At 39.2% G+C, this 27,360-nt stretch overlaps 1 protein-coding gene across 6 annotated transcripts in view; it reads left to right on the top strand.

The window, feature by feature from the left end:
* The window catches only part of NEK1 (NIMA related kinase 1), a 212,661-nt gene that overhangs the window by 1,871 nt on the left and 183,430 nt on the right, over window positions 1-27,360 (top strand). For all 6 annotated transcript variants that reach the window (XR_014296918.1, XM_082657164.1, XM_082657161.1 and 3 more), the window contains exons 2-4: window positions 15,212-15,360; window positions 16,041-16,137; window positions 21,889-21,986. Coding sequence is in view for 5 of the 6 variants with exons in the window: in XM_082657164.1 (XP_082513290.1) it covers window positions 15,244-15,360; window positions 16,041-16,137; window positions 21,889-21,986 (312 nt within the window). In the remaining variant the exon portion in view is untranslated. The remainder of the gene's footprint in view (window positions 1-15,211; window positions 15,361-16,040; window positions 16,138-21,888; window positions 21,987-27,360) is intronic.

Raw genomic sequence — 27,360 nt, forward strand, 5'->3', positions numbered from 1 at the left:
AAATGGATTTAATTTTTTTCCATATGGCTACCTAGTTGTCTAAAAACTATTTTATTTCAAAATCCATCTTTTCCTTACTGATTTAAAATGTCACGATGGTCATCTACCAAATTAAAAAAATTTTTTTTGTATATTTCTGGACTTTCTATGATTTACCTGTCTAGTTCGTAATTATTACTGCTTTATAATGTGTCTTGATAGCAAGTAGAACAACTCTTCCTTCATTGCTTTTTTTTTTCAGTATCTCTGGCTATTCTTTCTTCTTTTTTTCACATTAACTTTAAAAATCAGCTCGTCTGATCACCCTCACCCCCAGAGTTTGTGTTTTTACTAGGGAAGCATTAAATTTAGAGATTAAGAATTAAAATCTTTCGAATATTGAAACTTCCTTTCCTTTTCTTCCTTCCTTCCTTCTGGGCATGTCTTTTTGTTTTTTCTTCATTTTTTCTCTCTGTTCTTTTGTTGAATATATTCTGCTGGTTTATTTTCCAGATTACTAATCCTGCTGTATGCTGCCTGCTGTAAAACCCATGCAATGAGTTCTTAATTCCAGATATTTTATATTTTAGTTCTAGAAGTTCATTTGGTTTTTAAAAATAAATTTCAGTTCTTTGTTGAAGTTCTCCATCTTTTAAAAAATCACTTTTGTCCATCGTTTCCTCTTATTTTCTTGAACTTATTAATCAAGCTAATTTGAAGTCCCCTGCTGATAGCTCCGTATTTGAGTCGTTAGTGAGTCTGTTTCTGTCGTTAGGACTAGTCTGATTTAGTCTTGCCCTGTATCTGCACAATTTAGGAGTGGGCTGACTGACAGGAGAGGAATTTACGTGCACATTTTTGGCCTCCTGTTCCTTCTCCTCCTCCCCAGGATTTTGGCAGCCCTAAACTCTGACCTCTCTATCCTCAGCCCATAAGACTGCTGCTTTCTACTCAAGCTCCATTCTGCTGTGCCACAGTTTGGAAAATGTCTTCAGGGAAAAGGCTGGGGTAATGTGGGACTCACTAGGATATTCCCACCTCTCAGTGAATTTCTTTCTGTTCTTTTATATATTTTACTCACGGTTCGTGATTGTTTTTGGAGGCAGGGTGGTCTGGTACAAGCGCACCATCATGGTCTGGAACAGTCTCACCGTTCATCATGTCAGCTTTCATTCAGTCTCCCAGACGGTATTTCCATTCTCAGCTGTGATGGGTGTTCCTAATCTGGAGACATCTCTCGCCTGCTGCCAAGATGGGAGGGGTGGTCGCCTGACTGGGAGAGGGGATGGAGGAGCTGTGTGTCTGACAGCTTCTTACAAAGTCTCCGCCAGTTATTGAGCTAGTCTGTAGTGGAAGTGACTTCCTCCCCACTCGTGGCTGAGGACACAGCTTTCTCTAGTTTCCTGAGTCAGTTGCTGCTTGCTCTTGTGTTTGTCAGGTTCCAGAATTTTATTGCCATTGCTGTCTCTCCTCTTCTGCCTTTCTGATCCTTTCAAGCTGTGTTAGCTGGGTTTAGGGAAGAAGCAGAGGTAAATATGTACGTTCAGTCTGGTATCTTAAATTGTAAGTTGCAGTTTATTTTTTGACTTTTTAAAGATTTAGGCTAAAGATTTGGGGCATCTTTTGATTTTTCTGAACGAAAGGCTTTGGCCATCTCTCTGCCATTCCTACTCTCTGTGGCTAATAGTGCAATTTTAAATTGTTGAAGTTTTCTACTTTCTGACCTACTTTAAAATTTTTTTCTCCTTGAGTCACAGACTTAGAATTCGTAGGGCTCTTAAGATAGTATTATATTTAAATCTTTAGTGTTTTTAGATGAAGAAACTAAGACCCAGGGAAGTTGGGTGGTTTGCTTTTGGTCACGTAACTTTTCTCTTCTGAATCCATTGCTTTGTTTGTTATATCACAAGACTCTTGGAAATCTTAAATATCAAAAAAATCTCTAATTTTATACTTTGAATATCTTCAGTATCACATATGTATTACAGGGATTAAATTGATGTAATTGTTAGGGACCTTAAGATACTGTCAAGTTGGTATGCGATTTCCCTCTTACTTTGGAAGCTGAAGCATAGAAAGGACAAATATTTATTTATAATTTGGGTTAACTACAGTAATGAAATTAGAACAGGATCCGTGTGCTTCTTCAGTTACATGATACGACTATTTTGGATGAGTACATTTTGTTGTTACCTTTTATTTCCTTTGGTTTAAAAATCTTCTAGAGTTGTTATTCAGCTGAGAAGTCTCCTGACTAGGAAGTAAGTACCCCAGTTACATATGCTTTAAGACGCTGAAATTACCTATCTTGCCGTGTTTTCCCCTTCACTTCGTCTGGCGTCCGATACTAGCCAAGTGTAGATTCTGCAGAATAGGAGGGGTTGTTGGTTGCTCTGAAACTCACCTACCATGCCTTTCATTGTCCAGAAAGCTGTCTGCACTGGACGTTATTTGGTGGCAGTGAGAGCCGTCTTTCTTCATTTCCGGGGCAGTAGATCTCCTCCACCTTCCTGAGGTGCTAGAACACACTGTAGTCCTGTGGTGGGCAGCGGACTGCAGTGCTAGGACCCTCGGAGCCTCCATCTTGTTAGTGCGGTCCCGCGAAAGGAATTGGCAACTCCATTTTGGGGGAGGGCCAAATGGACTAACTGTGGTTTTTTTCTTGGCAAAAGTCACAGAGTAATGATGGTTGTGAAGTAGTCTCATTGTACGCTTACTATTTAATGTAATTTTTTTTTTTTTTTTTTTTTTTTTTTGTGGTACGCGGGCCTCTCACTGCTGCGGCGTCTCCCATTGCGGAGCGCAGGCTCAGCGGCCATGGCTCACGGGCCTAGCCGCTCCGTGGCATGTGGGATCCCCCCAGACCGGGGCACGAACCCATGTCCCCTGCATCAGCAGGCGGACTCTCAACCACTGCGCCACCAGGGAAGCCCTATTTAATGTAATTTGATTTATGAAATTTAGTTTTCTAAGGTGAGTTTATATTTTTTCTAAGCAGCATAGTAATGTTATATCATGTCCTGGAGAAATCATTAAATTCTGGCTGGTGCTCAGAGAGCTATTATATTATGCCGGTTGACCAAACTTGGGCTTGAAAATATGTTTGGAGTGACTTTTCTTCTTTAACTCACTAGCGATGCTGTAGTGCTGTCATAATAGTTAATTTCTTGTTTCTCTTACAGCTGCTAAAAAACATGTCATTTCTTACAGAAAGTTTGAAGTAGAAAAGTTTCCTGAGGTAGAAGAAGGCTCTTTCCCACAAATTTCTATTAAGCATGATTATTCCATTGATTTACCACAGGCAAAGTTGTGGCCTTTGAGTCTTAGAAGCCCAGGGTACGAATTTTGTCATTTAAGGAGACTGGATCAATATATTAGAGGCAAAATAAAATTAAATTTAGTATTAATAGGTGAAATGAGAACATGAATTTGTTCACTTACAATGAGAGATATGGTAAACTGTCATAGAAATGGTAATATAGTCTTCATGACAAGCTCATTTTCTCCTAGAAGGGAATCATACATAGAAAGCCTGCTTGCTATGGAGGAATGGAAATAGAAAAGAGCAAGTTATGTGAATCACTGTTTTTCAAATTATTTATTTATACTTTATTTTTTATCGAAGTATAGTTGACTTACAATATTATATTAGTTTCAGGTGTGCAATATAAAGATTCAATTTTTTTATACATTACAAAGTGGTCACCATAAGTCTAGTTACAATCTGTCACCGTATAAAGTTATTACAGTGCTATTGACTGTATTCCCTATGTTGTACATTACATCTTCATGACTTATTTGTTTTGTAACTGGAAGTTTGTACCTCTTAGTCTCCCTAACCTATTTCACTCATCCCCCACCCCCACCCCTCTAGCAACCACCAGTTTGTTCCCTGTATCTATGAATCTGTTTCTCTTTCGTTACATTTCTTCATTTGTTTTCTTTTATATATTTCATGTATAGGTGAAATCATACAGTATTTGTCCTTCTCTATCTGACTTTCTTCACTTAACGTAATGTCCATGTTACTGCAAATAGCAGATTTCATTCTCTCTCTTTTTTTTTTTTTTGGCTATGCCACGCGGCTTGCAAAATCTTCCCCAACCAGAGATTGAACCCGGGCCCCGGCAGTGAAAGCGCTAAGCCCTAACCACTGGACCACCAAGGAATCACCTCATGCTTTTTCATGACTGAGTAATGGTCCATTGTATATATATATATATACCAAGTCTTCTTTATCCATTCATCTGTTGATGGACAATTCGGGTGCTTCCATGTCTTGGCTGTTTTAAATAATGCTGCATTGGGGTGCACATATCTTTTTGAATTAGTGTTTTTGGTTTCTTCAGACAATGCCCGGAAGTGGCATTGCTGAATTATGTGGTAGTTCTATTTTTAATTATTTGAGGAACCTTCATACCGTTTTCCAGAGTATCTGCAGCAACTTACATTTCCACTGAGAGTGCACAAAGATTCCCTTTTCACTACATCCTCTCCAACACCTTTTTTTGGTTGTCTTTTTGATAATAGCCATTCTGACAGGAGTGACGTGATATCTCACTGTGGTTTTGATTTGCATTTCCCTGATGATTAGTGAAGTTGGGTATCTTTTCACGTGTGTGTTGGCCATCTGTAGGTCTTCTTTGGAAAAATGTCTATTAAGAGTCAACCCACTTTTTAATGTTTTTTTTTTTTTTGATGTTGAGTTGTATGAGTTCTCTGTATATTTTGGATATTAACTCCTTATAAAGTATAATGTTTGCAAATATCTTCTCCCATTCAGTAGACTGCCTTATTGTTTTGTGGATAGTTTCCTTTGCTGTGCAAGTATTTTAGTTTGATGTAGTTCCAAATGTTTATTTTTGCTTCCATTTTCCTTGCCTGAGGAGAGGTATCTAAAAAATAGTGCTAAGATTTCAAAGAGTATATTGCATATGTTTTCTTCTAGGAGTTTTATGGTCTGAGGTCTTATATTTAAGTCTTTAATTCATTTTGAGTTTATTTTTGTATATGGTATGAGAAAGTAGTCCAGTTTGATTCTTTTGCATGTGGCTGTCGAGTTTTCCCAACAACCTTTATTGAAGAGGCTGACTTTTCCCTGTTGTATATTCTTGCCTCCTTTGTCTTAGATTAATTTGCCCATATTAGTGTGGATGTATTTCTGGGCTCTCTATTCTCTTCAGTTGATCTGTGTGTCCGTTTTTGTGCCAGTACCGTACGTACTGTTTTGATTACTGTGGCTTTGTAGTATAGTTTGAAATCGGGGAGTGTGATACCTCCAACTTTGTTCTTCTTTTTCAAGATTGTTTTGGCTATTTTGGGCCTTTTATATTTCCATACATATTTTAGAATTATTTGTTCTAGTTCTTTGAAAAATGCCATTGGTATTTTGATAGGGATTGTATTGAATCTATAGATTCCCTTGGGGAGGATGGTCATTTTTACAATATTGAGTCTTCCAATCCATGTGCACAGTATATCTTTCCATTTGTTTGTGTCATCTTCAGTTTCTTTCATCATTGTCATAGTTTTCTAAATACAGGTCATTTATTGATACCTCCTTAGTCATATTTATTCCTAGGTATTTTATTCTTTTTGCCACAGTTGTAAATGAGATTTTTTTCTTAATTTCTCTGATAGTTCATTGTTAGTGTATAGAAATGCAACAGATTTCCGTATATTAATTTTGTATCCTGCACCTTTACTCAATTCATTTATTAGTTTTAATAGCTTTTTGGTGGTATCTGTAGGATTTTCTATATATCAGTTATTTCTAGTATCATGTCATATGCAAACAGTGATAGTTTTACTTCTTCCTTTCCAACTTGGATTCCTTTTATTTCTTCTTCTTGTATGATTGCTTTGGCTAGCAAAGCTACCAGTTGCTTTGATTTGACTTCCAATACTATGTCGAATAAAAATGGCAATATTTGGCATCCTTGTCTTGTTCCTGATCATAAAGAAAATCCTTTCAGCTTCTCACCGTTGAGTATGCTGTTGGCTGTAGGTTCATATATGACTTTTATTATGTTGAGGTATGTTCCCTCTGTACCCATTTTGCTGAGAGTTTTTTTTTTTTTTTTTTTTTTTTTTTGCGGTACGCGGGCCTCTCACTGTTGTGGCCTCTCCCGTTGCACAGCACAGGCTCCGGACGCGCAGGCTCAGCGACCATGGCTCACGGGCCCAGTCACTCTGCGGCATGTGGGATCTTCCCTAACGGGAGCACGAACCCGCGTCCCCTGCATCGGCAGGCGGACTCTCAACCACTGCGCCACCAGGGAAGCCCTTGCTGAGAGTTTTTATAGATGGTTGTTGAATCCTGTCAAAAGCTTTTTCTTCATCTACTGCGATGATCCTATGGTTTTTATTCTTCAGGTTTTTTTCATATGGTGTATCACATTGGTTGATTGGCAGATATCTCACCAGCCTTGCATCCCTGAGTTAAATCCCACCTGATCATGGTATATGATTCTTTTAATGTATTGTTGAATTTGGTTTGCTTATATTTTGTTGAGGATTTTTGCATCTGTGTTCATCAGTGATATTGACTCTTAAAGTGATATTTTCCTTTTTTTGTGGTATCTTTGTCTGGTTTTGGTATCAGGTGATGTTGGCTTTGTAGAATGAATTCATAAGTGTTCCTTCCTCTTCAGTTTTCTTTGACTAGCTTGAGGATAGGTGTTAACTCTTCCTTAAGTGTTTTGTAGAATTCACCTTTGAAGCTGCCTGGTTGTGGACTTCTGTTTGTTGGGAGTTTTTTGATTAGTGATTCAATTTAATTATTGGTGAGCAGTCTTTTCATACTTTTTTTCCTTCCTGTTTCAGTCTTGGGAGGTTGTATGTTTCTAGAAATTTATCCATTTCTTTTAGGTTGTCTATTTTATTGGTATAAAATTATGTATAGTAATCACTTATGATCTTTTGTATTTCTGTGGTATCATTGTAACTTCTCTTTCATTTCAGATTTTATATATTCTTCTCTCTATTCATAAGTCTGGCTAGAGGTTTAGCAATTTTCTTTATTTTTTCAAAGATCCAACTCTTAGTTTTATTTATCTTTTCTATTTTTTTTAGTCTCTATTTCATTTATTTCTGCTGTGAACTCTGTTTTTTCCTTTTACTAACTTTGGGTTTTGTTCTTTTCGTAGTTCCTTTTGGTGAAAGGTTAGATGGTTTATTTGAGATTTCTTGTTTCCTGAGATAGTCTTGTATTGCTATAAACTTCCCTCTTAGAACTGCTTTTGCTGTGTCTCATGGATTTTGGATCATTGTGTTTTTGTTTTCATTTGTCTCCAGGTATTTTTTGATTTCATGTTCAATTTCTTTAGTGATCTATTTGTTTAGTAACATACCTGCATTTTTTATTTTTTGCAGTTTTTTTCTTGTAATTGATTTCTAATCTCTGTTGTGATCAGAAAAGATGCTTGATATGATTTCACTCTTCTTAAATTTATTGAGACTTGTTTTGTGGCCTAGCATATGATGTATTTTGGAGAATGTTCCATGTGTGCTTGAAGAATGTGTGTTCTGCTTTTGGATAGAACGTTCTGTATATATCTCTTAAGTCCATGCGAACTAATGTGTCATTTAAGGCCATTGTTTCCTTATTGATTTTCTGTCTGGGTAATCTGTCCATTGATGTACATGGGGTGTTAAATTTGCCTACTGTTATTGTGTTTCTTTCAGTTTCTTCCTTTATGTTTGTTAATATTTGCTTTAGGTATTTAGGTGCTCCTGTGTTGGGTGCATATATATTGACAATTGTTATATCTTCTTGTTAGATTGATCCCTTTATCGTTGTCTATTGTTATTCTTTGTCTCTTGTTACAGTCTTTGTTTTAGAGTCTGTTGTCTGCTATAAGTATTGCTACCCCAGCTTTCTTTCCGTTTCCCTTTGCATAGAATACCTTTTTTCACCCTTTCACTTTCAGTCTGTGTGTGTCTTAGGTCTGAAGTGAGTCACTTGTAAGGCAGCATACATGCTGTGTCTTTTGATTGGAGCATTTAGTCCATTTACATTTACAGTAATTATTGATAGGTGTATACTTATTGCTCTTTTGTTAATTGTTTTCTCGTTCTTTTTTAAGTTTTTTTTTTTCATTTGCTCTCTTCCCTTGTGATTTGATGGCTATCTCTTTTTTTTTTTTTTTTTTGGCTGCGCAATGTGCCTTGTGCAATCTTACTTCCCTGACCAGGGATCGAACCTGGGCCCATGGCAGTGAAGGTGCCGAGTCCTGACCACTGGACTGCCAGGGAATTCCCTTGATGGCTATCTTTAGTGTTATGTTTGGATGCCTTTCTCTTTTTTGTATATCTATCTATTATATGCTTGGTTTGTGGTTACCATGAAGTTCATATATAACAACCCCCTTCCCTCCCTAACCCTCTCTCCCCACTGTCTCTCTCTCTCCCTCTCCCTCTCCCTCTCCGTCTCCCTCCCTCCTTCCCTTTTGTCTCTCTCTCTCCCTCTCTCTCTCTCCCTCTCTCTCTCTCTCTCTCTCTCTCTATATATATATATATATATACACACACACACACACACACATATATGTGTGTGTGTATGTACTATGATTATTTTAAGTTGATGAGCTCTTAAATCCTAATGCATTCTAACAATTTTGTGTTTTTTCTCCCTACCCCGCAAATTGAATGTTTTTGTCTTCATTTTTTTTGCATCTTTTTGTTTATGTATCCCTTAACTACTTATTGTGGATATAGATGATTTTACTTTTCTTTTTTAACCTTCCTGCTAGCTTTATAAGTGGTTTATCTACTACATTTACAGTATGTTTGCCTTTACCAATAAGATTTTTCCTTTTGTAATTTTCATATTTCTAGTTATGGTCTTTTCTTTTCCACTTAGAGAAGTCTTTGTACATTTCTTGTAAAGCCAGTTTAGTGGTGCTGAACTCTTTTCACTTTTCTGTAAAACTTTTTATCTCTCCTTCAGATCTGAATGATAGCCTTGCCAGGTAGAGTATTTTGGGTTATAGGCTTCTCCCTTTCATCATTTTCAATGTATTATGCTACTCCCTTCTGGCCTGCAAAGATCAGCTGATGATCTTTTGGAAGTTCTGTTGTACATAACTAGTTGCCTTTCTTTTTTTTTTTTTTTTTTAAGATTTTTTTAATATGGACCATTTTTTAAAGTCTTTATTGAATTTGTTACAACATTGCTTCTGTTGTATGTTTTGGTTTATTTGGCTGCAAGGCATGTGGGATCTTAACTCCCTGACCAGAGATCGAACCTGCACCCTCTGCATTGGAAGGCGAAGTCTTAACCACTGGACAACCAGGGAAGTCCTATAACTAGTTGCTTTTCTTTTGCTGCTTTTTTTTAAAAAAATTATTTATTTTTGGCTGTGTTGGGTCTTCGTTGCTGTGCACAGGTTTTTTCTAGTTGCGGCGAGTGGGGGCCACTCTTCTTTGCAGTGCGTGGACCTCTATTTGCGATGGTTTCTCCTGTCATGGAGCATTGGGCTCCAGGGGCACGAGCTTCAGTAGTTGTGGCTCACGGGCTCTAGAGCACAGGCTCAGTAGTTGTGGCACACGGGCCCAGTCACTCTGCAGCATGTGGGATCCTCCTGGACCAGGGCTCGAACCCATGTCCCCTGCATTGGTGGGCAGACTGTTAACCACTGCTCCACCAGGGAAGCTTTCTTTTGCTGTTTTTAAGGTTCTGTCTTAATCTTTAATTTTTGCCATTTTCATTTTAATGTTTCTTGCTGTGGACCTCTTTGGTTTTATCTTGTTGGGGACTCTCTGTACTTCTTGGACCCTGGATATGTTTTCTTTCCCAGGTTAGGGAAATGTTCAGCTGTTATTTCTTCAAATAAGTTCTCTTCCCCTTTCTCTGTCTCTTCTCCTCCTGGGACCCCTTATCATGCTAATGTTACACATTGGATGTTGTCTTAGCGGTTTCTTAAACTATCTTCATTTTTAAAAATTAGTTTTTCTTTTTTCTCTTCAGCTGGGTGATTTCAACTACTCTGTCTTCCAGTTTGTTGCTCTGTTCCTCTGTATCATCTAATCTACTGTTTATTCCTTTTAGTGTATTTTTTATTTCAGTGATTGTATTCTTCATATTTGTTGGGTTTTTTCCTTATGTTTTTTAACTCCTTGTCACACTTCTAAGAGTGTTCATCCATTTTTCTCCTGAATTTATTGAGCATCTGTATGATCATGACCTTGAACTGTTTATTGGGTAGATTGCTTATCTCCATTTTGCATAGTCCTTCTGGGGTTTTGTCTTGTTTCTTCCTATGGTATGTATTCCTCTGTCTCCTCATTTTACTGAATTAATTATCTATCTTTATTTCTATGAATTAGGTAGGTCGGTTGTGTTTCCCAATCTTGGACAAGTGGCTTTGTGTAGGAGTTGTCCTGTGGGGCCCAGTGGCACACTCCTCTTTGGTCACAAGAGCTATGTGCTCTAGGAGTGTCCCTTATGTGGGCCCTTCTTTTTTGGTGGGACTGCCCTGTGGCCCGGTTGATTGTCAGGTCCTGCCTCCTGTGGTGGCTGCCACTGGTGGGTGGGGCTGGGTACTAGCGTAGCTGACTACAGGTCCCCAGGGGGTGGCCTCCAGGGCTGTTGCCATCTGGTTAGTGGTTGGGTAAGCTCCTGTTGCTAATAGGCTAGAGGGAGGACTCCAAGCTGGCTTTTGTACCATCAGTGTCTTTGTGGAAGAACAGACTTCCAAAAATGGCTGCTGCGAGCGCCTGTGTCCCCAGGGGAGTCCCAGTGGCCCTCCTGCCTCTCCAGGGTGCTCTGCAAGATTAGCAGGTGGGTTTGATATAAGCTTCTTTCAAATTATTGCTTCTCAGAGCTGTATCTCAGAATGGCTGAGATTTTGTGTGCGCCCTCTAAGAGTAGAGTCTTTTTTTCCTACAGCACTCTGCCTCTCTTGTATGCAAGCTCTGCTGGCCTTCAAAGCCAGGTATTCTGGGGGCTCATCAACCTGGTGCAGGCGCCCTGGGCTGGGGAGCCTCATATGGGGCTTGAACCCCTTGCTTCTCGGGGAGAACTTCTGCATTTGTGATTATTCTCCTATTTGTGGGTCACCTGCCCATGGCTGTGCGTCTTGTCTATACCGGGTCTCCACCACTCCTACCCATCCCATTGTGGTTCCTTCTTTGTATCTTCAGTTGCAGAAAATCTTTTCTGCTGTTCTTCCGGTGGTTCTTATAGGTAGCTGCTCTTTAAATAGTTATACTTTTGGTGTGTTTGTGGGAGGAGGTGATCTCAGGGTCTTCTTACTCTGCCATCTTGGCCACACCCCCCTAAATTAAATATTTATTATTTTTAGATTAACAAAGTGAATTCATGTATCTTCACAGTATGTGTGATCTTGCCAATAAGCAGTGCTAGAGGTTGTTTTTGGGACACTTTTTCTCTCCTTTCCTCTCCCTCCATCTGTCCTCCTCCCCTTCCCTTCACTTTTTTAAGCTTTCACTACCTAACCTATTGTACTCTTGCTTCTGTCTCCACCACTCTCCTGAAGTTACTCTTGCTGAAGTTAACAACCTTAATCAAGTATCTTACGGTATTTGGTACAGTAAGTTTCTAAGTGTGATACTGATGGCAGAAATATAAGGAAAACATTAATAAATTTGTTCACATCAAAATAAACTTTTGTATTTCAATAAAATTGAAGACAAATGGCATATAAGCAAAAAAAATTCATACCTGAGAAGGGCTAACATCGTCATTAAAGAAGCTTTTACAAACTAATGAAAAGAAGATGAACTTGAAGATGGTGGAGTAGAGGGATGTGGAATTCACCTCCTCCCATAAGTACATCAGAAATACATCTATGGGACTTCCCTGGTGGTGCAGAGGTTAAGAATCTGCCTGCCAATGCAGGGGCCACGGGTTTGAGCCCTGGTCCGGGAAGATCCCACATGCTGCGGAGCAACTAAGCCCATGCACCACAACTACTGAGCCTGTGTTCTAGAGCCTATGAGCCACAACTACTGAGTCCACTCGCCTAGAGCCCGTGCTCTGCAACAGGAGAAGCCACCGCAATGAGAGCCCATGCACCACAATGAAAAGTAGCCCCCGCTCGCCGCAACTAGAGAAAGCCTGCGCGCAGCAACAAAGACCCAACACAGCCAAAAATAAATAATACATTTTAAAAAATACATCTGTATGTGAAACTATTCTCATGGAATACCTACTGAAAGTTGGCAGAAAATCTCATACAACCAAAGCTGCAGTAAAGATCCCCAAGTAATTAAATAGGACAAAGGGAAAAGGGAGACGAGGAATTGGGATGGGACCTGCCCCCTGGAAGGGAGCTGTGAAAGAGGAAATGTTCCCTCGCTCTGGGAACCTCCTTTACCGGCTGGGAGGTTCGGTGGGACAGATAGGGAGCTTCAGAGGCTTGAGAGGACAGTGTGGAAGCCGGCCTGCTGTCCTACAGGGTAGAGAGAGTGCAGCACAGACCGTCTTGGCCATGCCGCTGCACTTTCCAGCCTGTGATGCGCCTGCTGGTGTGTGCAGCAACTGGGTGCTGCAACTCAGGCTTCAGCAGACAGACCCGGGGAGGGACTCAGGTTGGGTGCATGGAGACAGCCCGAGGGGCCTGGAGTGTGGCACAGGACACAACTGGGGGTGCGCACAGCAGGAGCGTGGGCCCGCCGTCAGAGCCTGTTGTCAGTGCATAAAGGGAGGGGTGTGGGCCGCCTTAGCAGCCCATTATCAGCATGCTCACAGCGGGCATGGCTCTGGCTGCCGTGGACTTTGTGCAGTTTGTGGGCATGCACACAGAGGTGGGGCTGAAATCAGAGCCAGTCACCGGTCCTCCCACAGCGGGTCCCAGGCTGTGGCTGTGGCGGGCTCTCGTGGTGGTGCGTGGGTTTTGGGACAACTCATGCATGCCTGAGGGACGTCCACGGCGGCCCTGAGGTGGCCCCTGAGGGCAGCACTAGCACTAGTTCACTAACAGTGAAGTCTGTGCGTGTGCACACGGTTGGCATCACAGAGTTGCATGTCCTGGTGGATAGCTCCTGGGGAGGAGCACACACTGGCTTCTGGCTCCCAGTGCTCCAGGCCCTCACTCCTCGTATTGCAGCTTGTAACTGGATCTGGGGGCTTCACCTGTGACAGCTGAGGAGCAGACCCTGTCCCCGACAGGGCTGTGACAACTACAGGGCAGAGAAGAGGCCCCACGCAGTATCCACTGCAGGCTCTGGTCACCACAACACCAGACACACCCCTTAGCAAGGGGACAAGGGCCAGCACACCCTGAGGAAAGACGTGGCAAGCATCCACACTAAAAACAGCCTTCACACCAAAAATATCAGACTCACACAGTCTACACAGGGACACTCCCACATAAAAACAGCCCTGTGAGACCACGATAGATAACTGTTTCTCTTAAATTCTTAGAGTCAGAGAAATTTAACTAAAATGAAAAAGCAGAGGAACTACTCCCAAGTAAAAGAACAAGAGAAATCCCCTGCAGGAACAATGAAACAGACCTCTCCAGTCTACCAGACCCTGATTCAGCAAAGGAGGTAATAAAAATGCTGAAGGAGTTAAGAAAGATTATTGATAGAAATGCAGATCACTGTAACAAGCAACTAGAAACTATAAAGAGGATGCAACGTTTATAGCAGCACTGTTTATAATAGCCAAGACATGGAAGTAACCTAAATGTCCATCGACAGAGGAATGGATAAAGAAGATGTGGCACATATATACAATAGAATATTACTCAGCCATAAAAAAGAATGAAATATGCCATTTGCAGCAACATGGATGGACCTAGAGATTATCATACTAAGTAAAGTAAGACAGAGACAAATATCATAAGATATCACTTATGTGAAATCTAAAAAATGATACAAACGAACTTAGTGACAAAACAGAAATAGACTCACAGACATAGAAAACAAAATTGTGGTTACCAAAGGGGAAACGGGTGGCAGGGACAAATTAAGAGTTTGGGATTAGCAGATACAAGCTACTGGAAACAAAATAGATAAACAACAAGAACCTACTGTATAGCACAGGGAACTATATTCCTAATCTTGTAACCACCTACAATGGAAGAGAATCTGAAAATATGTATACATGTATCTGGAATACTTTGTTGTGCACCTGAAATTTACACAGTATTGTAATCAACTATACTTCAATTAAAAAACAATAAAGAAGACTATCCCAGTAGAAAATGGACAAAGAACCTGAATGAATAGTTCAAAAGAGAAGAAATGCAACAGTTCAGAAACGTGGAAGAATTTTTCAGATTCATTGGTAAGCAAAGGAGCTTACAAAAAAAAGTGAGACACTGCTTCCCCCCATCCAACATAACGAATAACAGTAAGAACAGATTGTGACACAGTGCTCACTGTGTGTCGGTCACTGTTCTCTAGACATTAATGAAATTGACTAATCCTCCCAGCAGCTCTATAAGCAGGTCCTGTTGTTGGCCACATTGTACAGATGAACAAACTGTGCCACTTAAAGATAAGTAACTTGTCCAAGGTCAAATAGCAAATAAGTGCTAAAGCCAGGATTTAAACCCAGGCTCTCTGACTCTAAGGTTTTAGTGCTCTTTGACTACTACCCTTTATTGCCTCTGAAATATTTTAATAAATAATAACCACTGTTAAAAGAGTACGTAGGAACGGGCATTTTTATTCACTGCTGGTCAGAATGCAAGCAAGCTAGTAGGCGTTTCTGTAAGACAAGCAGTGTGTTTGAAAGCTTTAACATGTGCATATTCTTTGAACTCACAGTGTATACTATGGAAATCTTTATAATGAGTACGTAAAAATGTATGTACAGAAATTTAATCTGAAGTTCTTTTATAATAGCAAACACTGTAAACAGCCTAAATGTCTAATAAGAGAGGATGAGGTAAATAACTTTGGGAAATAGTCTTGCTAAGCTTGTGTTCTTATTGCAGGTAGTAAAGTAATGCTGCTAATTAATTAGTTCATGTAGGAAAAGGTTTGCTTCATCCTCCCTTAAGTATGTACAGTATTTGACTTTCCAAAGTATTCTTATAAGATTGAAATGTCACTGGTTTTCTCTTTTTAGCTATCTCTAGGTTGCATGACTAAAATTGACTTAAAGTTTATTTAACCTTCAGTAAAGATTTTATATATCTTTTTTTTAAGTAAGCAAATCACTGAGGAATAGAATTTGAAGTAAATATTATAATTGTTATAGATGACATGCTTTATTTCTATTAACTGTTACTCTTTTTTTTTTAATATCTAGCCTATCTGTTAAGATGCCTTAGAAAAAGAACCATGGAGAAGTATGTTAGAGTACAGAAGATTGGAGAAGGTTCATTCGGAAAAGCCATTCTTGTTAAATCTATAGAAGATGGCAGACAGTATGTTATCAAAGAAATTAACATCTCAAGCGTAAGTATATTTTTTGTTTGGTCATCCAAGTAGAAGTCTGGTTACAGGAGAGAATAAAAAAATATATGGCAATGCATGACCTAAAGTGAAAGACTGCCGTAATTGCAGAGAGAACCACTAATTTCAAAAGAGTCTGTAAATCCTTTCAGATTTTTTTCTGTGATGTGTGCTCATGTTTATGTGTTTAAAAAAGATACCTCACCTACTGTTCTGTGACTTAATCTGGTTTGAACATCTTAAAATGTTTTTGTTGTATTTGTGCCTTCAACTTATTCTTTTTAACTTCTAGCTATATTTTAGTATTTGGGCTGTGCTTCATTGGTAGCATTATTATTTTTTAAAAAATATTTATTTATTTATTTGGTTGTGCTGGGTCTTAGTTGCGGCAGGCGGGCTCCTTAGTTGCAGCTTGCGGGCTCCTTAGTTGTGGCTTACTGGCTCCTTGTGGCTTGCGGGCTCCTTAGTTGTGGCTTGCGGACTCCTTAGTTGCGGCAGGCATGTGGCATCTAGCTCCCTGACCAGGGTTTGAACCCAGGCCCCCTGCATTGGGAGAGCGGAGTCTTATCCACTGCGCCACAAGGGAAGTCCCGGTAGCGTTATTTTTAACCACTCTCTTTTTGATGGACTATTATGTTGTTTATTTACTTAATTTACTGTTTTCTTTTTTCCTTCTATTTAAGATGTCCAGTAAAGAAAGGGAAGAATCAAGGAGAGAAGTTGCAGTGCTGGCAAACATGAAGCATCCAAACATTGTCCAGTATAGAGAATCATTTGAAGGTCAGATAAATTTTGCAAGAGCGCTCAAAAGAACTCCTAAGCCTTATGACAACTGTTGTATACTTCCCTTTTAAGGATCTTTTTGTGAATTATTCTCAGGAAGAAAAGTATATCATTTCTGCTTCAATACACATGCATTTTAGGCATAGGAGGAACAGTCATTTATACCTTTTTAAACTAAACTTCTTTTAAGTGCTACCACCACTGCCACTGAGAAAATGTTCCGATTTTAGAAAGTATCCTGCTTGAGAGTGTTCTCAGGTTCTTAAAGTATTATAAAGTATTGCTGTTTTGGAAATATCTACCATCATATTTGGTAATGCCGGAACTAAGATAAGACAAAGCTTCTCTAAAGGCAGGAAAAGGTGGTTTATTGAAGTCATTCCTATTATCATAAATCTCTGTCAGTTGCAAAATAGAAAGATAATCTAGATTGAAAGTAAAAGATAGTTTAAATGACCATTTCAGGGTCGCATTACATACCAGCTTCAGCAGCTGAATTAAAGTATCCTTGTTCCCAAATAAACTTGGTATCTAGTAAAGTAGAACATACTTTTAAAAGTATATGGATCATTAACACCTTATGCCATAAAGTACTCAGTTTATTTATTTTATGATGGCAGTGAAATGAGGCTTTATAGCTCATGTGAAAGAGTACAATGTTAACCATCTCTTCTTTCTCAGGACCTTGAATTTCCTTTATTTATCTTTCCCTTAGCATCTGTCTTTTAGTTTCTTCTTTCATCAAGATTTTACTATTTCAAGGTAAAAGGTTTGAATGTATGTCAACACATGTTCTATTAGACGTTTTGTATTTATGTTGAATGCTTCACCTAGAAACATCTGAATGATTCAAAAGGAATAGCACGTTCTTTAAATAAGGTTATATTGTTACTGGCGTTTACTTTTAAAGGAGTAAATGCTCATGGTAAACGTATTCAGGAGTGCAGACATGCATGAACCCCAAGCTCTCTGTTCCTCCCACTCATTCTCATTCCCTAGGGGTAAGCAGTGTGAATAATTCCACATTGATTCCTTCCTGTATTTTCTGTGACCGTGTGGAACAAGCATATGTGTGTAGCCTTTGACGTTTAAAAACAAGTGGGATCGTAAATATGTATGTCTGCATCTAGTTCTTTTCACTTTGTCTCTCGTGGGTATCTTTCCATGTCACTGTGTATTGATGCACCCCATTCTTTACAACTTTCTTGTAACATCTGCAGTGTTTTCCATCGGATGCACTTTATGGCTGTATCACACTTTGTTTAGCCTCTTTTCTGTTATGGATACTTAGGTTGTATTTAGTGTTTCACTGTTACAGGTAGTGTTACAGGTAGTGTTGCACTGGACAGGTAGTGTTACAGGTAGTGTTGCACTGGACGTCCTTGTACAGGTGTCTGTGTACTGTGGCAGTCTTTTAGGAGTGGAGTCCTTAGACTAAAGGGCATGAGAGTTCCTTTTTCTCACAAGCTCTCCAGCCCTGGCCTATAAGTTCATTCTCAGATTTATAAGATGTAGTTTCGTCTGGTGATTCTATACATTTGGTGTAGAATTTGGTCCCTGTTTCTGCCTCACCTGAGCCATCTTCTCATTTTAATCATGTAGCTCTTTGGACCTCTTAGTTTCTCAGAGCTTTTGGGAGCTCTGAAACACAAATATTTAATTTTTCTCTAAAATGATTAAAAATAACTTACATATGTGAACATTTTAAATCTCTCAATTTTTAAAAATAAGCAAGTTGGTTAAAAAAATGAAAATTTTGATGTTATTTTGAATGCCTGCCATGAAAGGTGAGGAAATTAGTGTCTTTACAGTTCCTCCCCACTGATTTTCGTTCATCTTGACAGGGTAAAAATATTTAATAATTATCTTTTGTTCTGAAATTATATTTCTTAGAGTTGTTTGGCCTTTGTTCTATATTTAGACAGATTCAATTCTTATTGTTAGTTCTTTTATAACTTAGATACCCCTTTCCAGAGATATTTGAATTTATCTCCAACTTTTCTGGATTTCATCAATTTTTTTTCATGACGAGCTTATGGATGCTGTATTCCCTCAATGCAGTTACTGTTTGCATTTCTGAGAGTGTCTAACTGATGCTTTTATACGTGAATAAGTATCTTTGATGACGCCTTTTCCCTTACAATCACATTATATCTTCTGGCATTGCATGTTTCTGTAGAAAAGTTTGAGGTCAGCATAAAGCTTCTCCTCTTGAAGGTAATTTACTTTATCTTTCCTCGATGCTCGAAGGATTCTTTCTTTAGAATTGAAATTCACCAGAATATGGCTTAGTATTAATAATTCTGATTCTGTCTCTCTTGGAACATTTTGCACCCTTTCTGCCTGCAGATTCTGGTTTTTCTTTTTTTCAGGAAAGTTTTCATTTCACTGTTTTTAAAGAATCCATATATATCTTAAGATAAGGAAAAATATTCCAAAATTTGTTTGTCATAAAGTTGTCTTAGCTTACAGATGAATTCTTTCTTAGAAAGTCTCTTGTGTTACAGGATGTGTTCTCAAATTTTAAAATACATTAAATAACAAAGTGGTTTTGGGGAAGAAAACTTCACTGAGTTAGTTTTGAGTGCTTATAGAGGTCCTCAGGCAGAATCAGTTTTAAAAAGAGGCATCAAAGAAATTTAATACTGATGTCATAATTGCAGATACTATTGTAAGCCTTCTAAAGTCACTTAAAAGGCAGTATGGTTATGTTGTGACAATCATGCATATGAACTCTCTAGGATGATTCTTTTAAAGTCCCAATCTTATGTGTATGGGAATTAGGACATAGAAAAAATTCCACTGACAACATAAACAGATTTTAAAAGTGCTCTCTTTCAGTTAACTTAAAAGGAAATGAAGATCATGTGTATCGGGAAAACATAGGTGAATCAATAAAAGACATTTATACTGATGACACATGTGAAAAATTAGGATAAAATTGTTTTGTAAAACTGGAGAGTGGGGAGAAAACAGTATTTTCAGGTATATGAATGTATAATTAGATTATATTAAATATTATAATTAGACATTTTTGTCTATATTCCTAACATTTTAAAATTTTTAAAAATTTGATCTTATCATTGAGAAAGTGTTGTGTCACTGTATATTGGGGTATCTGTGTTATATACAGTTTTGTTTTCTCTACTGTTATTCATATATTGCTCTCTGTTTTTAGTTGTCTCTAGCTATCACCTTCTAATTGCTTTCATTCTTTTGTTTGTATTTTCCTACAGTCTGTGTTTTTTTGACCTCATAAGTTTGTTTTACTTCTTACTGTTGCAAAAGTAGCTTTTGTATCTTTAATGGAAGCTTTTCAGTCTCACTTATGGAGCTTGTGTTGGCATTCACCTTGTTCCCCATTGGTGTTGCCAAAATGTAACTTCTCTATGTACTTGAAGAAAGCTTTTCTTTGAGGCTAAATTTGGATTGCTTTTTGCTGCAGGTAACAGAAAATCTGGCCAGTATTGGCTTAAGTGAGAAAGATATTTAATGATCTCACCTAACAGGAAGTCTGAAAGATGAGCTGTCCTGTGTATAGGGTGTATATGGCAGCTTAGGCCCTGTCTGATTTCTACTCTGACATCCTTAATAGGCACGTTTTTAAGCCTAATGCTGTCTCCTTGTCCTGAGAAGACGCTTTGCAACTCCAGGCAGCGCCTGCATCCAAAAGATGCCAGAAGAAGGGGCAAGGGCAGCACCAGTAGCTTGCTCTTGTCTGTCCTGTGACCAGACGAGCCAGTGCTTTCTCAGAAGCCACTGTTCAAATTTCCTCTTAGATCTTAGTGACCGATATGGGGTCAGTGACCCCCTCTAACTGTAGGGGAGACTGGGAATTAGGGAATCTGGGATTTTTTTTCAGCTTCTCAAGTGAGAGGCGATGAAGGGAAAAAAGTGTTAGAATTACAGGGTTAGCCTGCTAGCAGTGCATTCTTCTCTGAGAGGTCGTAGTTCGTGTCCTCTCTTAAACTCTCGGTCGTTTTCTAACATGCCTTGAGGCTTTGTCACTCGCCTTACAGTCTTTTTGCTTCAATTTCAAGCAGTTTCTAGGTGGTCATTATGTTGGGTTTTTTTGGAGGGTGTTTCTCCAGTACTGTGTGAGCCCATTGGTGATAGGGGTGGTGTCTTATATCTCTGTATCCCTGGCATCTTGTGCAAAGTGCCTGGAACATAGTTGGCACTCAGGTGCTTGAATGATCGAAGGAATACAAAACAGATTAGTATTTCCCTCATGCAGAAAAGACTTTTCTTTTAACCTTACATTTTAACTAGTACTTATCCCAAAATAAATGATAAATGTTTAAACAGCAAAAAATATAGCAGAGCTCAGATATTTTTCTTCAGGATTGCTTCTCCATTTCCTTTCTCAGGTCCTGTTTAACCTTCTCTGTCTCCCTGTCTCTGTGTCTGTTTCTGTCTCTCACACACAGACACACACACCTTTTTAAAAAAACCTTGTAATGGTTTTATTTAATTTTTGCTACATGCAGATGGTACAGAATTCAAAGGTTACATAACAGTAAAAAATTTGCCTTCTGTTTCTAGTTTTGAGTCACCTGTTTTTCCCTCCTGGAGGTACCCACTGTTTTACCACTATCTTGAGTTTCCCTCCAGAAATGTTCTAAGCATTAATAAGCATACATAAATCATAGCACACGGTACTTTTTTTTTGTCTTTTTGTTTCTCATGCTATGTAAATGGTGACATTCTATACATATTTTTCATAAGTAGTAGATTGTACGGTTTTCTGGGGTTTTTTTTTCACACAGTGATTTCTCACATGTATATTTGGATGATCTTTTCGTATCAATTGTAAAGAGTTACACAGATTCTTAATCAGCTCATTCATGTAGCTTCCCAACCCTGGGCACATTGGAAGCAGTGTATACAAGGTGAATGTGAGCACCGCGAGTAACAAGACCACCATCCAAGGTGCCGGGAGCAAGGCCATCAGCACAAGGCAGCAAGAGAAGTGAACTCTGGGAAGGCTGTTCCTTGAGCTGTAATAGGTGATCTTGGCCGCTCTTCCTTACCTGGGAAGAAGTGGTGTGGTCTTAGTCCTATGGAAGAGTGAGGGTGGAGAGAAGGATTAGAAGTGTTCTTCTCATCCTGTCTACCACAGGAAGGGTCATGGAAGTCTTTTATCCTGTGGACTGAGGCATACAGGTGATTAGGGAAGTGCCCCATCTTCATGTTCGTTCACAGATTATGTATCACTACAAAGAGAGCTCCAGGAGAGTAGAGACTGTCTCACTGTTGAGTCCTGACAGTTCATCGCAGCATCTGTTATTGTGTTTGTTTAACAGGTAATTAAGTGGATGAAATAAAGCTGGAAAGTAATGGTCAGCTAAAAACCAAGGTTACCCATCTCTGACAAATGATTGGAAAAATGTGATTTTTATAGTTGACGTTTAAGGAAATATATCTATTAAATGAAATCAACTATATCTGTCTGTATTTTGTCCATATTGCAGAGATATTTATGTCAGTGTGGATAATGGGATGATATATTCTTGGCAGAAAAGTCATTAATGATGGAGTTGCCTGTTAACCCAAGTTACCGCACAGTCTGTACGTCCAGTAAACCTTGACTTTGCACTTCAATTCTTCTGGCTGTGGTTCTGTTTTTAGTTTAGTGGAACGTATTTAATTAATTGCTGCTTTTTAGTAAACCTTTAGGTACTTTTAATGTAGCTATGCTTTTGATGTACATTTTAAAAAATGGACTGTAACGTTTATATTTTTTAGAAAATGGCTCTCTCTACATAGTGATGGATTACTGTGAAGGAGGGGATCTGTTTAAACGAATAAATGCCCAGAAAGGCATTTTGTTTCAAGAGGACCAGGTGAGTTAGCACGTGGGAGACTGGCTCTTACTCCGTAAGTGTTGTTGAGAATTCATCCAGCGCTTGTTTGTTTGTACTACGAGTATTAACTGGACGCCTACTCCAGCTCTCGTGACCTCCCTCCTGAGTTCAGGTCCCGTCTCGTTTCCGTCTGTGGCGATGCTGCTGTGTGTGTCGTATACGTTGTGTCCTGTGTGTGTGTGTGTGTGTGTGTGTAACTATATTTTTATGCGGGTAGCTGATTGATTACTCTGTATGCTGTCAGTTGGCTTACTGCCACCTTATCTTAGAATGTGGCTTTGTCAGTAACTCCAGCTCTAGAAACCTTGTCCTGCAACAGCGTGAAATCCAGTCTTCGTTTTGAGTTCAAGGATCTCTAAAATATGAGCTATTCTACGTACGCAGTCTTGTTTCCTGTTCCCTAGTGTGCACCCTTTTTCATGGATGTACCAGATAGTTATCGCACATTCATTTTGTGGTTGGCACTGGGACACAGGTTTATACCTCTCATTCTTCCTGTGTATTTATTCTGATTATTTATTTTATTTTGGTAGTACCTTCTCCTCCGCATCCCTAACTCTCTGTTACTAACATTTTACCATTTTTTAAAAAACGCAGCTCAAGTCCCAGCCTCTTTAGATTTTCCATAGGTACTCTGATTTTCCATGATCTTTTCTTTCTCTGAATTCCTGTTGCATTTCTCATTATCACCCATCCTTAATTTTAATTGCAGACTATTACGTAGGAGAATGGAGGGAGCTGTATGCTAGGAGTGTTGCATTTGCTGTCTCTTTTAATTCTTAAATCCCCCTGTGAATTAGCGTACTGTAGTTTTCTCTATTTAATAGGTAAGAAATCTAAGGTTAAGTAGCTTGCCCAAAGTCACAGTTGGTGTTTGAACCTACCCCTATCTAACAGCAGAGTTTATAAAATGTTCTTTTTACAAACTTAAATTGTAAAATTATTTACAGGTTTGGAGATGGAAAGCCGTCTTCCCCTGCCGTTCTGTCCCTGAGATTACCACTGCTTTTGGTTTGGTGTGCTTTCTTTTTCATATTGAACATACACATGTATACACTGAGACATGCGTATTCAGAAATGGGATAGTATACATACCATGCTCTGTCTTGCTTTTGTCACTTAAAAATTATCTTGATTACGTTGACATGTCGGTCCCTATAGATCAGTTGTATAAGGTTTTGTTTTGTTTTTTCGGGCATGCCGTATGCGGGATTTTCGTTCCTCAGCCAGGGATCAAACCCATGCCCCCCTGCAGTGGAAGCTCGGAGTCCTAACCACTGGACCGCCAGGGAAGTCCCGAGATCAGTTGCATTAGTTTTAAGAGGTGCATTATATTTCATTCCAGCAAAGCCCTTGCTTTGTTTCTTTTCACTTCGTACTCAATTCTGCTCCACTCCCCTCTATCCTTAGGCAGCCCTTCTAATGTCTTTAATCAATATCTCTGTCTATGTCTGCAAAATAGCCATCATTGTTTTGTATACATGTATTTTTAAATGTGTACCTGTTGTATTATATCTCATTCAGTTTTACTTTTCCCCTAAGGACTGTTTCTGATCCATCCGCTTTGCTGTCTGTACATCTGTTGTTTCTAGCTCTGACCTAATAGTCCATGGGATTCCTCCCAGTCTACACTCACCTTCAGTGCATCGTGCACCCTTGTTAATGTACTCTGAATAATGTCACATTAGAGTTGTTTCTCCAAGCAGGTTGTAATTTACTGTAGAGCGGAGGCCCCAGTCTGCTTATGTCAAGGTACTGAGGAAGGCTGCGTCTGTGGTAGCACCGCCTTGGCACAATTCATCAGCTGATTGATAACGTCATACAGATGGGGACTTTGAGGGTCTTGGCAGCAACTTGGAGATATGGTAAGATGAGAGCTTGAGTTAAAAGTACTGTCGAGTAGGGTAGTATCGTATTCCTCAAGCTTTCCTTACCTCACGTTCCACAATTAAGCCTACTAGGCAGAGCCCAAAACTTGGAGTGAGAAGACTTGGGTTTGAGTGCTTGTCCTACTTATCAGCTTGGTAATTACGTTTACAAGTTACTTAACTGCTTTGTGGCTTTACATCCTCACTCAGTAGTAGGGATATTCCTACCAGGTAGCCGACGGTACTGTTTGTTTGTGTACGAGGTGCTATTTTTTTATTACAGTTTTATCTGATATATTCCATTGCTTGTGCTTATTTTTATTCTTTTGTCTCTTTTGGACTTTAAAATGCTTGCTGTTAAATTCCGTAACATTATACTGTAAAGTACATTGATAATCTATTGGTTGAGTTTAGTTTAGTTTCTTTTATTAATTAATTAATTTATTTATTTTTGGTCTTCGTTGCTACATGTGGGCTTTCTCTAGTTGAGGCGAGCGGGGGCTACTCTTCGTTGTGGTGCGCAGGCTTCTCATTGCTGTGGCTTCTCTTGTTGCGGAGCACAGGCTCTAGGTGCATAGGCTTCAGTAGTTGTGGCACGTGGGCTCAGTAGTTGTGGCTTGCCGGCTCTAGAGCACAGGCTCAGTAGTTGTGGCGCACGGGCTTAATTGCTCCACGGCATGTGGGGTCTTCCCGGACCAGGGCTCGAACCTGTGTCGCCTGTATTGGCAGGTGGATTCTTAACCACTGCGCCACCAGGGAAGCCCTATGGATTTGGTTTTTCTGTTGGATAAATATTCTTAGTACATAACGATATATATGTGTGTGTGTACATATATTTTTCTTGTAATCCTAGAAATTATGGAGATTTACTCTAGTTTTTTCGTCCATCTGAGATTATTCCATATAAACAATAAAAATTTGGCAAGTCTTTCTTTTAAGTTAATAGCATTTTTTCCTGCCCTTCAAAATGACAAGTTTTGTTAGCCTATTTAAAATGGTAATTATTTACACAAAAACAACCTGCTACTCTCTGAGCTTTGAAGCAGGAAAACAGAGGTCAGAGGCCATTTTTGCTGTAGGCTGTAGGTTGAAATCAGTCTGAGATGGTTTTGTTCCATCTCTAGAATGGGAGTGGGAGCAGAGACGCGTGAGACAAGGAAATTCTCCAACTGCTCAAGCCATTCTCTTCAGTGATACTTCCTTGTTTGCATCTTTACTAGAAAAAAACCTCGTCAAGTTAGGAAGCAGGCTAAGTCTGTGACTTTTAATCAGTAGTAAACAATGATATGAAGTAAGTACATTCTGCTGAACAATCCTTGAATGGCCTTTCCCCACGTAGATATTAAAAAGATGTGCCACTGACTATTTTTGGCTTATTTCTAAGTGTTGGATAAATTTTCTGATAGTCTCGTCTCCCGGTAATTTACAAATGTATGTTCTTTTAAAAGAAAGTCTGGTCTGGTAGGGTTAGCCCTAATATTTAGGTGCAGTCAGAGTGTTAATTAGGCATACAGACTTCCTTGAGTTTGCTCTGAAAATCCAGAGCCTTATAGAATTGAGCAACTATGTAGCTACTAAGGCCACAGAATTGATTTCTGTCCAGAAGTTTTTATAAGGAATCTTAGATTGGACTTTTTGAAATATTATTTGTTCTTCTATCCCAAGGCCAATAAACCAAGCCCAGTACATTTTCCACCAAATTTCACCTGCAGTACCTATAAATATGGGTGATTTTCTTTCTTCTTGAGGGTTTTCAGATTTGCCAAGGTTTTTGGCTACTACTAAATGACCTTGCCACCTGTGATGCTGAGACCTTGTAAGTCAGGCACTAGGCCAGTACCCTGGTGGCACAATGTAGGAATTGGTTCTGTGTGTATTTGTGGGCAGCAGGCTTGTCATAACTGATTGAATGAAATTCATCCTCACATAAGACAGTCCAAGTATGGCTTTGGTTGCACAATTGATTTGTGTAGTTATATTCTGGTAAAAAGGAGTGTACATTCTTATTGAACCAATGAAAATTACAATATTCCTGAAAAGTAAAACTCAGTAAAACTATTTCTAAATTCTGAATGGGTCAGTGAGAAGCAAATAATCATTTCAAGATGTTATATTTCAGTCTAGAAAAGCATAATTTACTAAATTGACGGTAGAGATAGATTAAGAAGAGAAAGAATAGAACTTCATATGTTCATTAAGTATAGAAGGATGGAACGTTAAAAATATATGTATAATACCAGTTGTATTTCAAACAAATACACATAATTAAATTTCATTTAATTCAGTTCATTCAGTCCTAGTATTTCTTATCATGCTGGGTTTTGGGTGAGTCTGCTTTTATGATGTGTATCAGCTTCTGGACTGAAAAAGCCTTAGGAATATTGACTCAGTCCATTGTTCAACGTTAGCAGTGTCAGCTCAGAAGCCTGTACTCAAGAGTGTGTTTTCTGAGGTGTCAGTAGTTTAGTGTTCCTAGTACAGTCTTTTCCAGGAGCCTTCTGGTCATCAAGAAGCAAAGGCCTGTTTGATAATGAGACTGAAAGGCTGTAGTTAATTTCTTATAGTAACCAGTAATAGAATACAGTTCTCCATAGGGGTATTTGTTACTGGCTTGTTGAATATTTTCCCTAAGGGTAAAAACGGACAGCAAAGTCATTGACAAATCTCTGGGACCTCCATAAAGCATGCATTTTCTGAAATATTTATATTAATAATATATATATATATATATATTTTTGCTGTACGCGGGCCTCTCACTGTTGTGGCCTCTCCTGTTGCGGAGCACAGGCTCCGGACGCACAGGCTCAGCGGCCATGGCTCACCGGCCCAGCCACTCCATGGCATGTGGGATCTTCCCAGACCGGGGCACGAACCCGTGTCCCCTGCATCGGCAGGCGGACTCTCAACCACTGCGCCACCAGGGAAGCCCAATAATATTTTATGTATACAAACTTAACCTAGAAAATGCTGAGCATCTTTGTTGATTTGGTAAGTCTTTCCATGCAGCTCTTACAAAAATGTTGAGCTAACTAATACATATGGTGAGAGGTATCCTAGAATTTTTATTTTATTTTTTCTAAATTTGGGATCTAATCTTGGGAAGGAAAGATTACAGAGTTGTCAGAGATTTGGTCACTTGATTAAGAGACGGTTTTGGGTACCTGAAAAGCAATATTTGGTTACCTATTTAATCAAAGAGATAAAGTATTTTAAAATAAATACAGATGGAGAAGATTCTGGGAAGATAGTAGAGTAGGAAACACTAGGAATCTGTCTCCCCACCTGTACAACAATACAGTGACAGAATCTATCTGATGTAACTATTTTGGGTCTCTGGAATCTCTCCTATCTTTGCAACTTCCAGGGGAAGGCTTGGATAGTAAATTGTGGTTAATTTCAGTCAATTTCACCTCTTAGGTAGCAGGGGCTACTCATCCCCCACATCCCAGCACTGAGACATCCAGCTGTGCACGCATCCCAGAAGC

The sequence above is a fragment of the Grampus griseus genome (assembly GCF_964374135.1).
Source record: "Grampus griseus genome assembly, chromosome: 6".
Classification (NCBI taxonomy): Eukaryota; Metazoa; Chordata; class Mammalia; order Artiodactyla; family Delphinidae; genus Grampus; species Grampus griseus.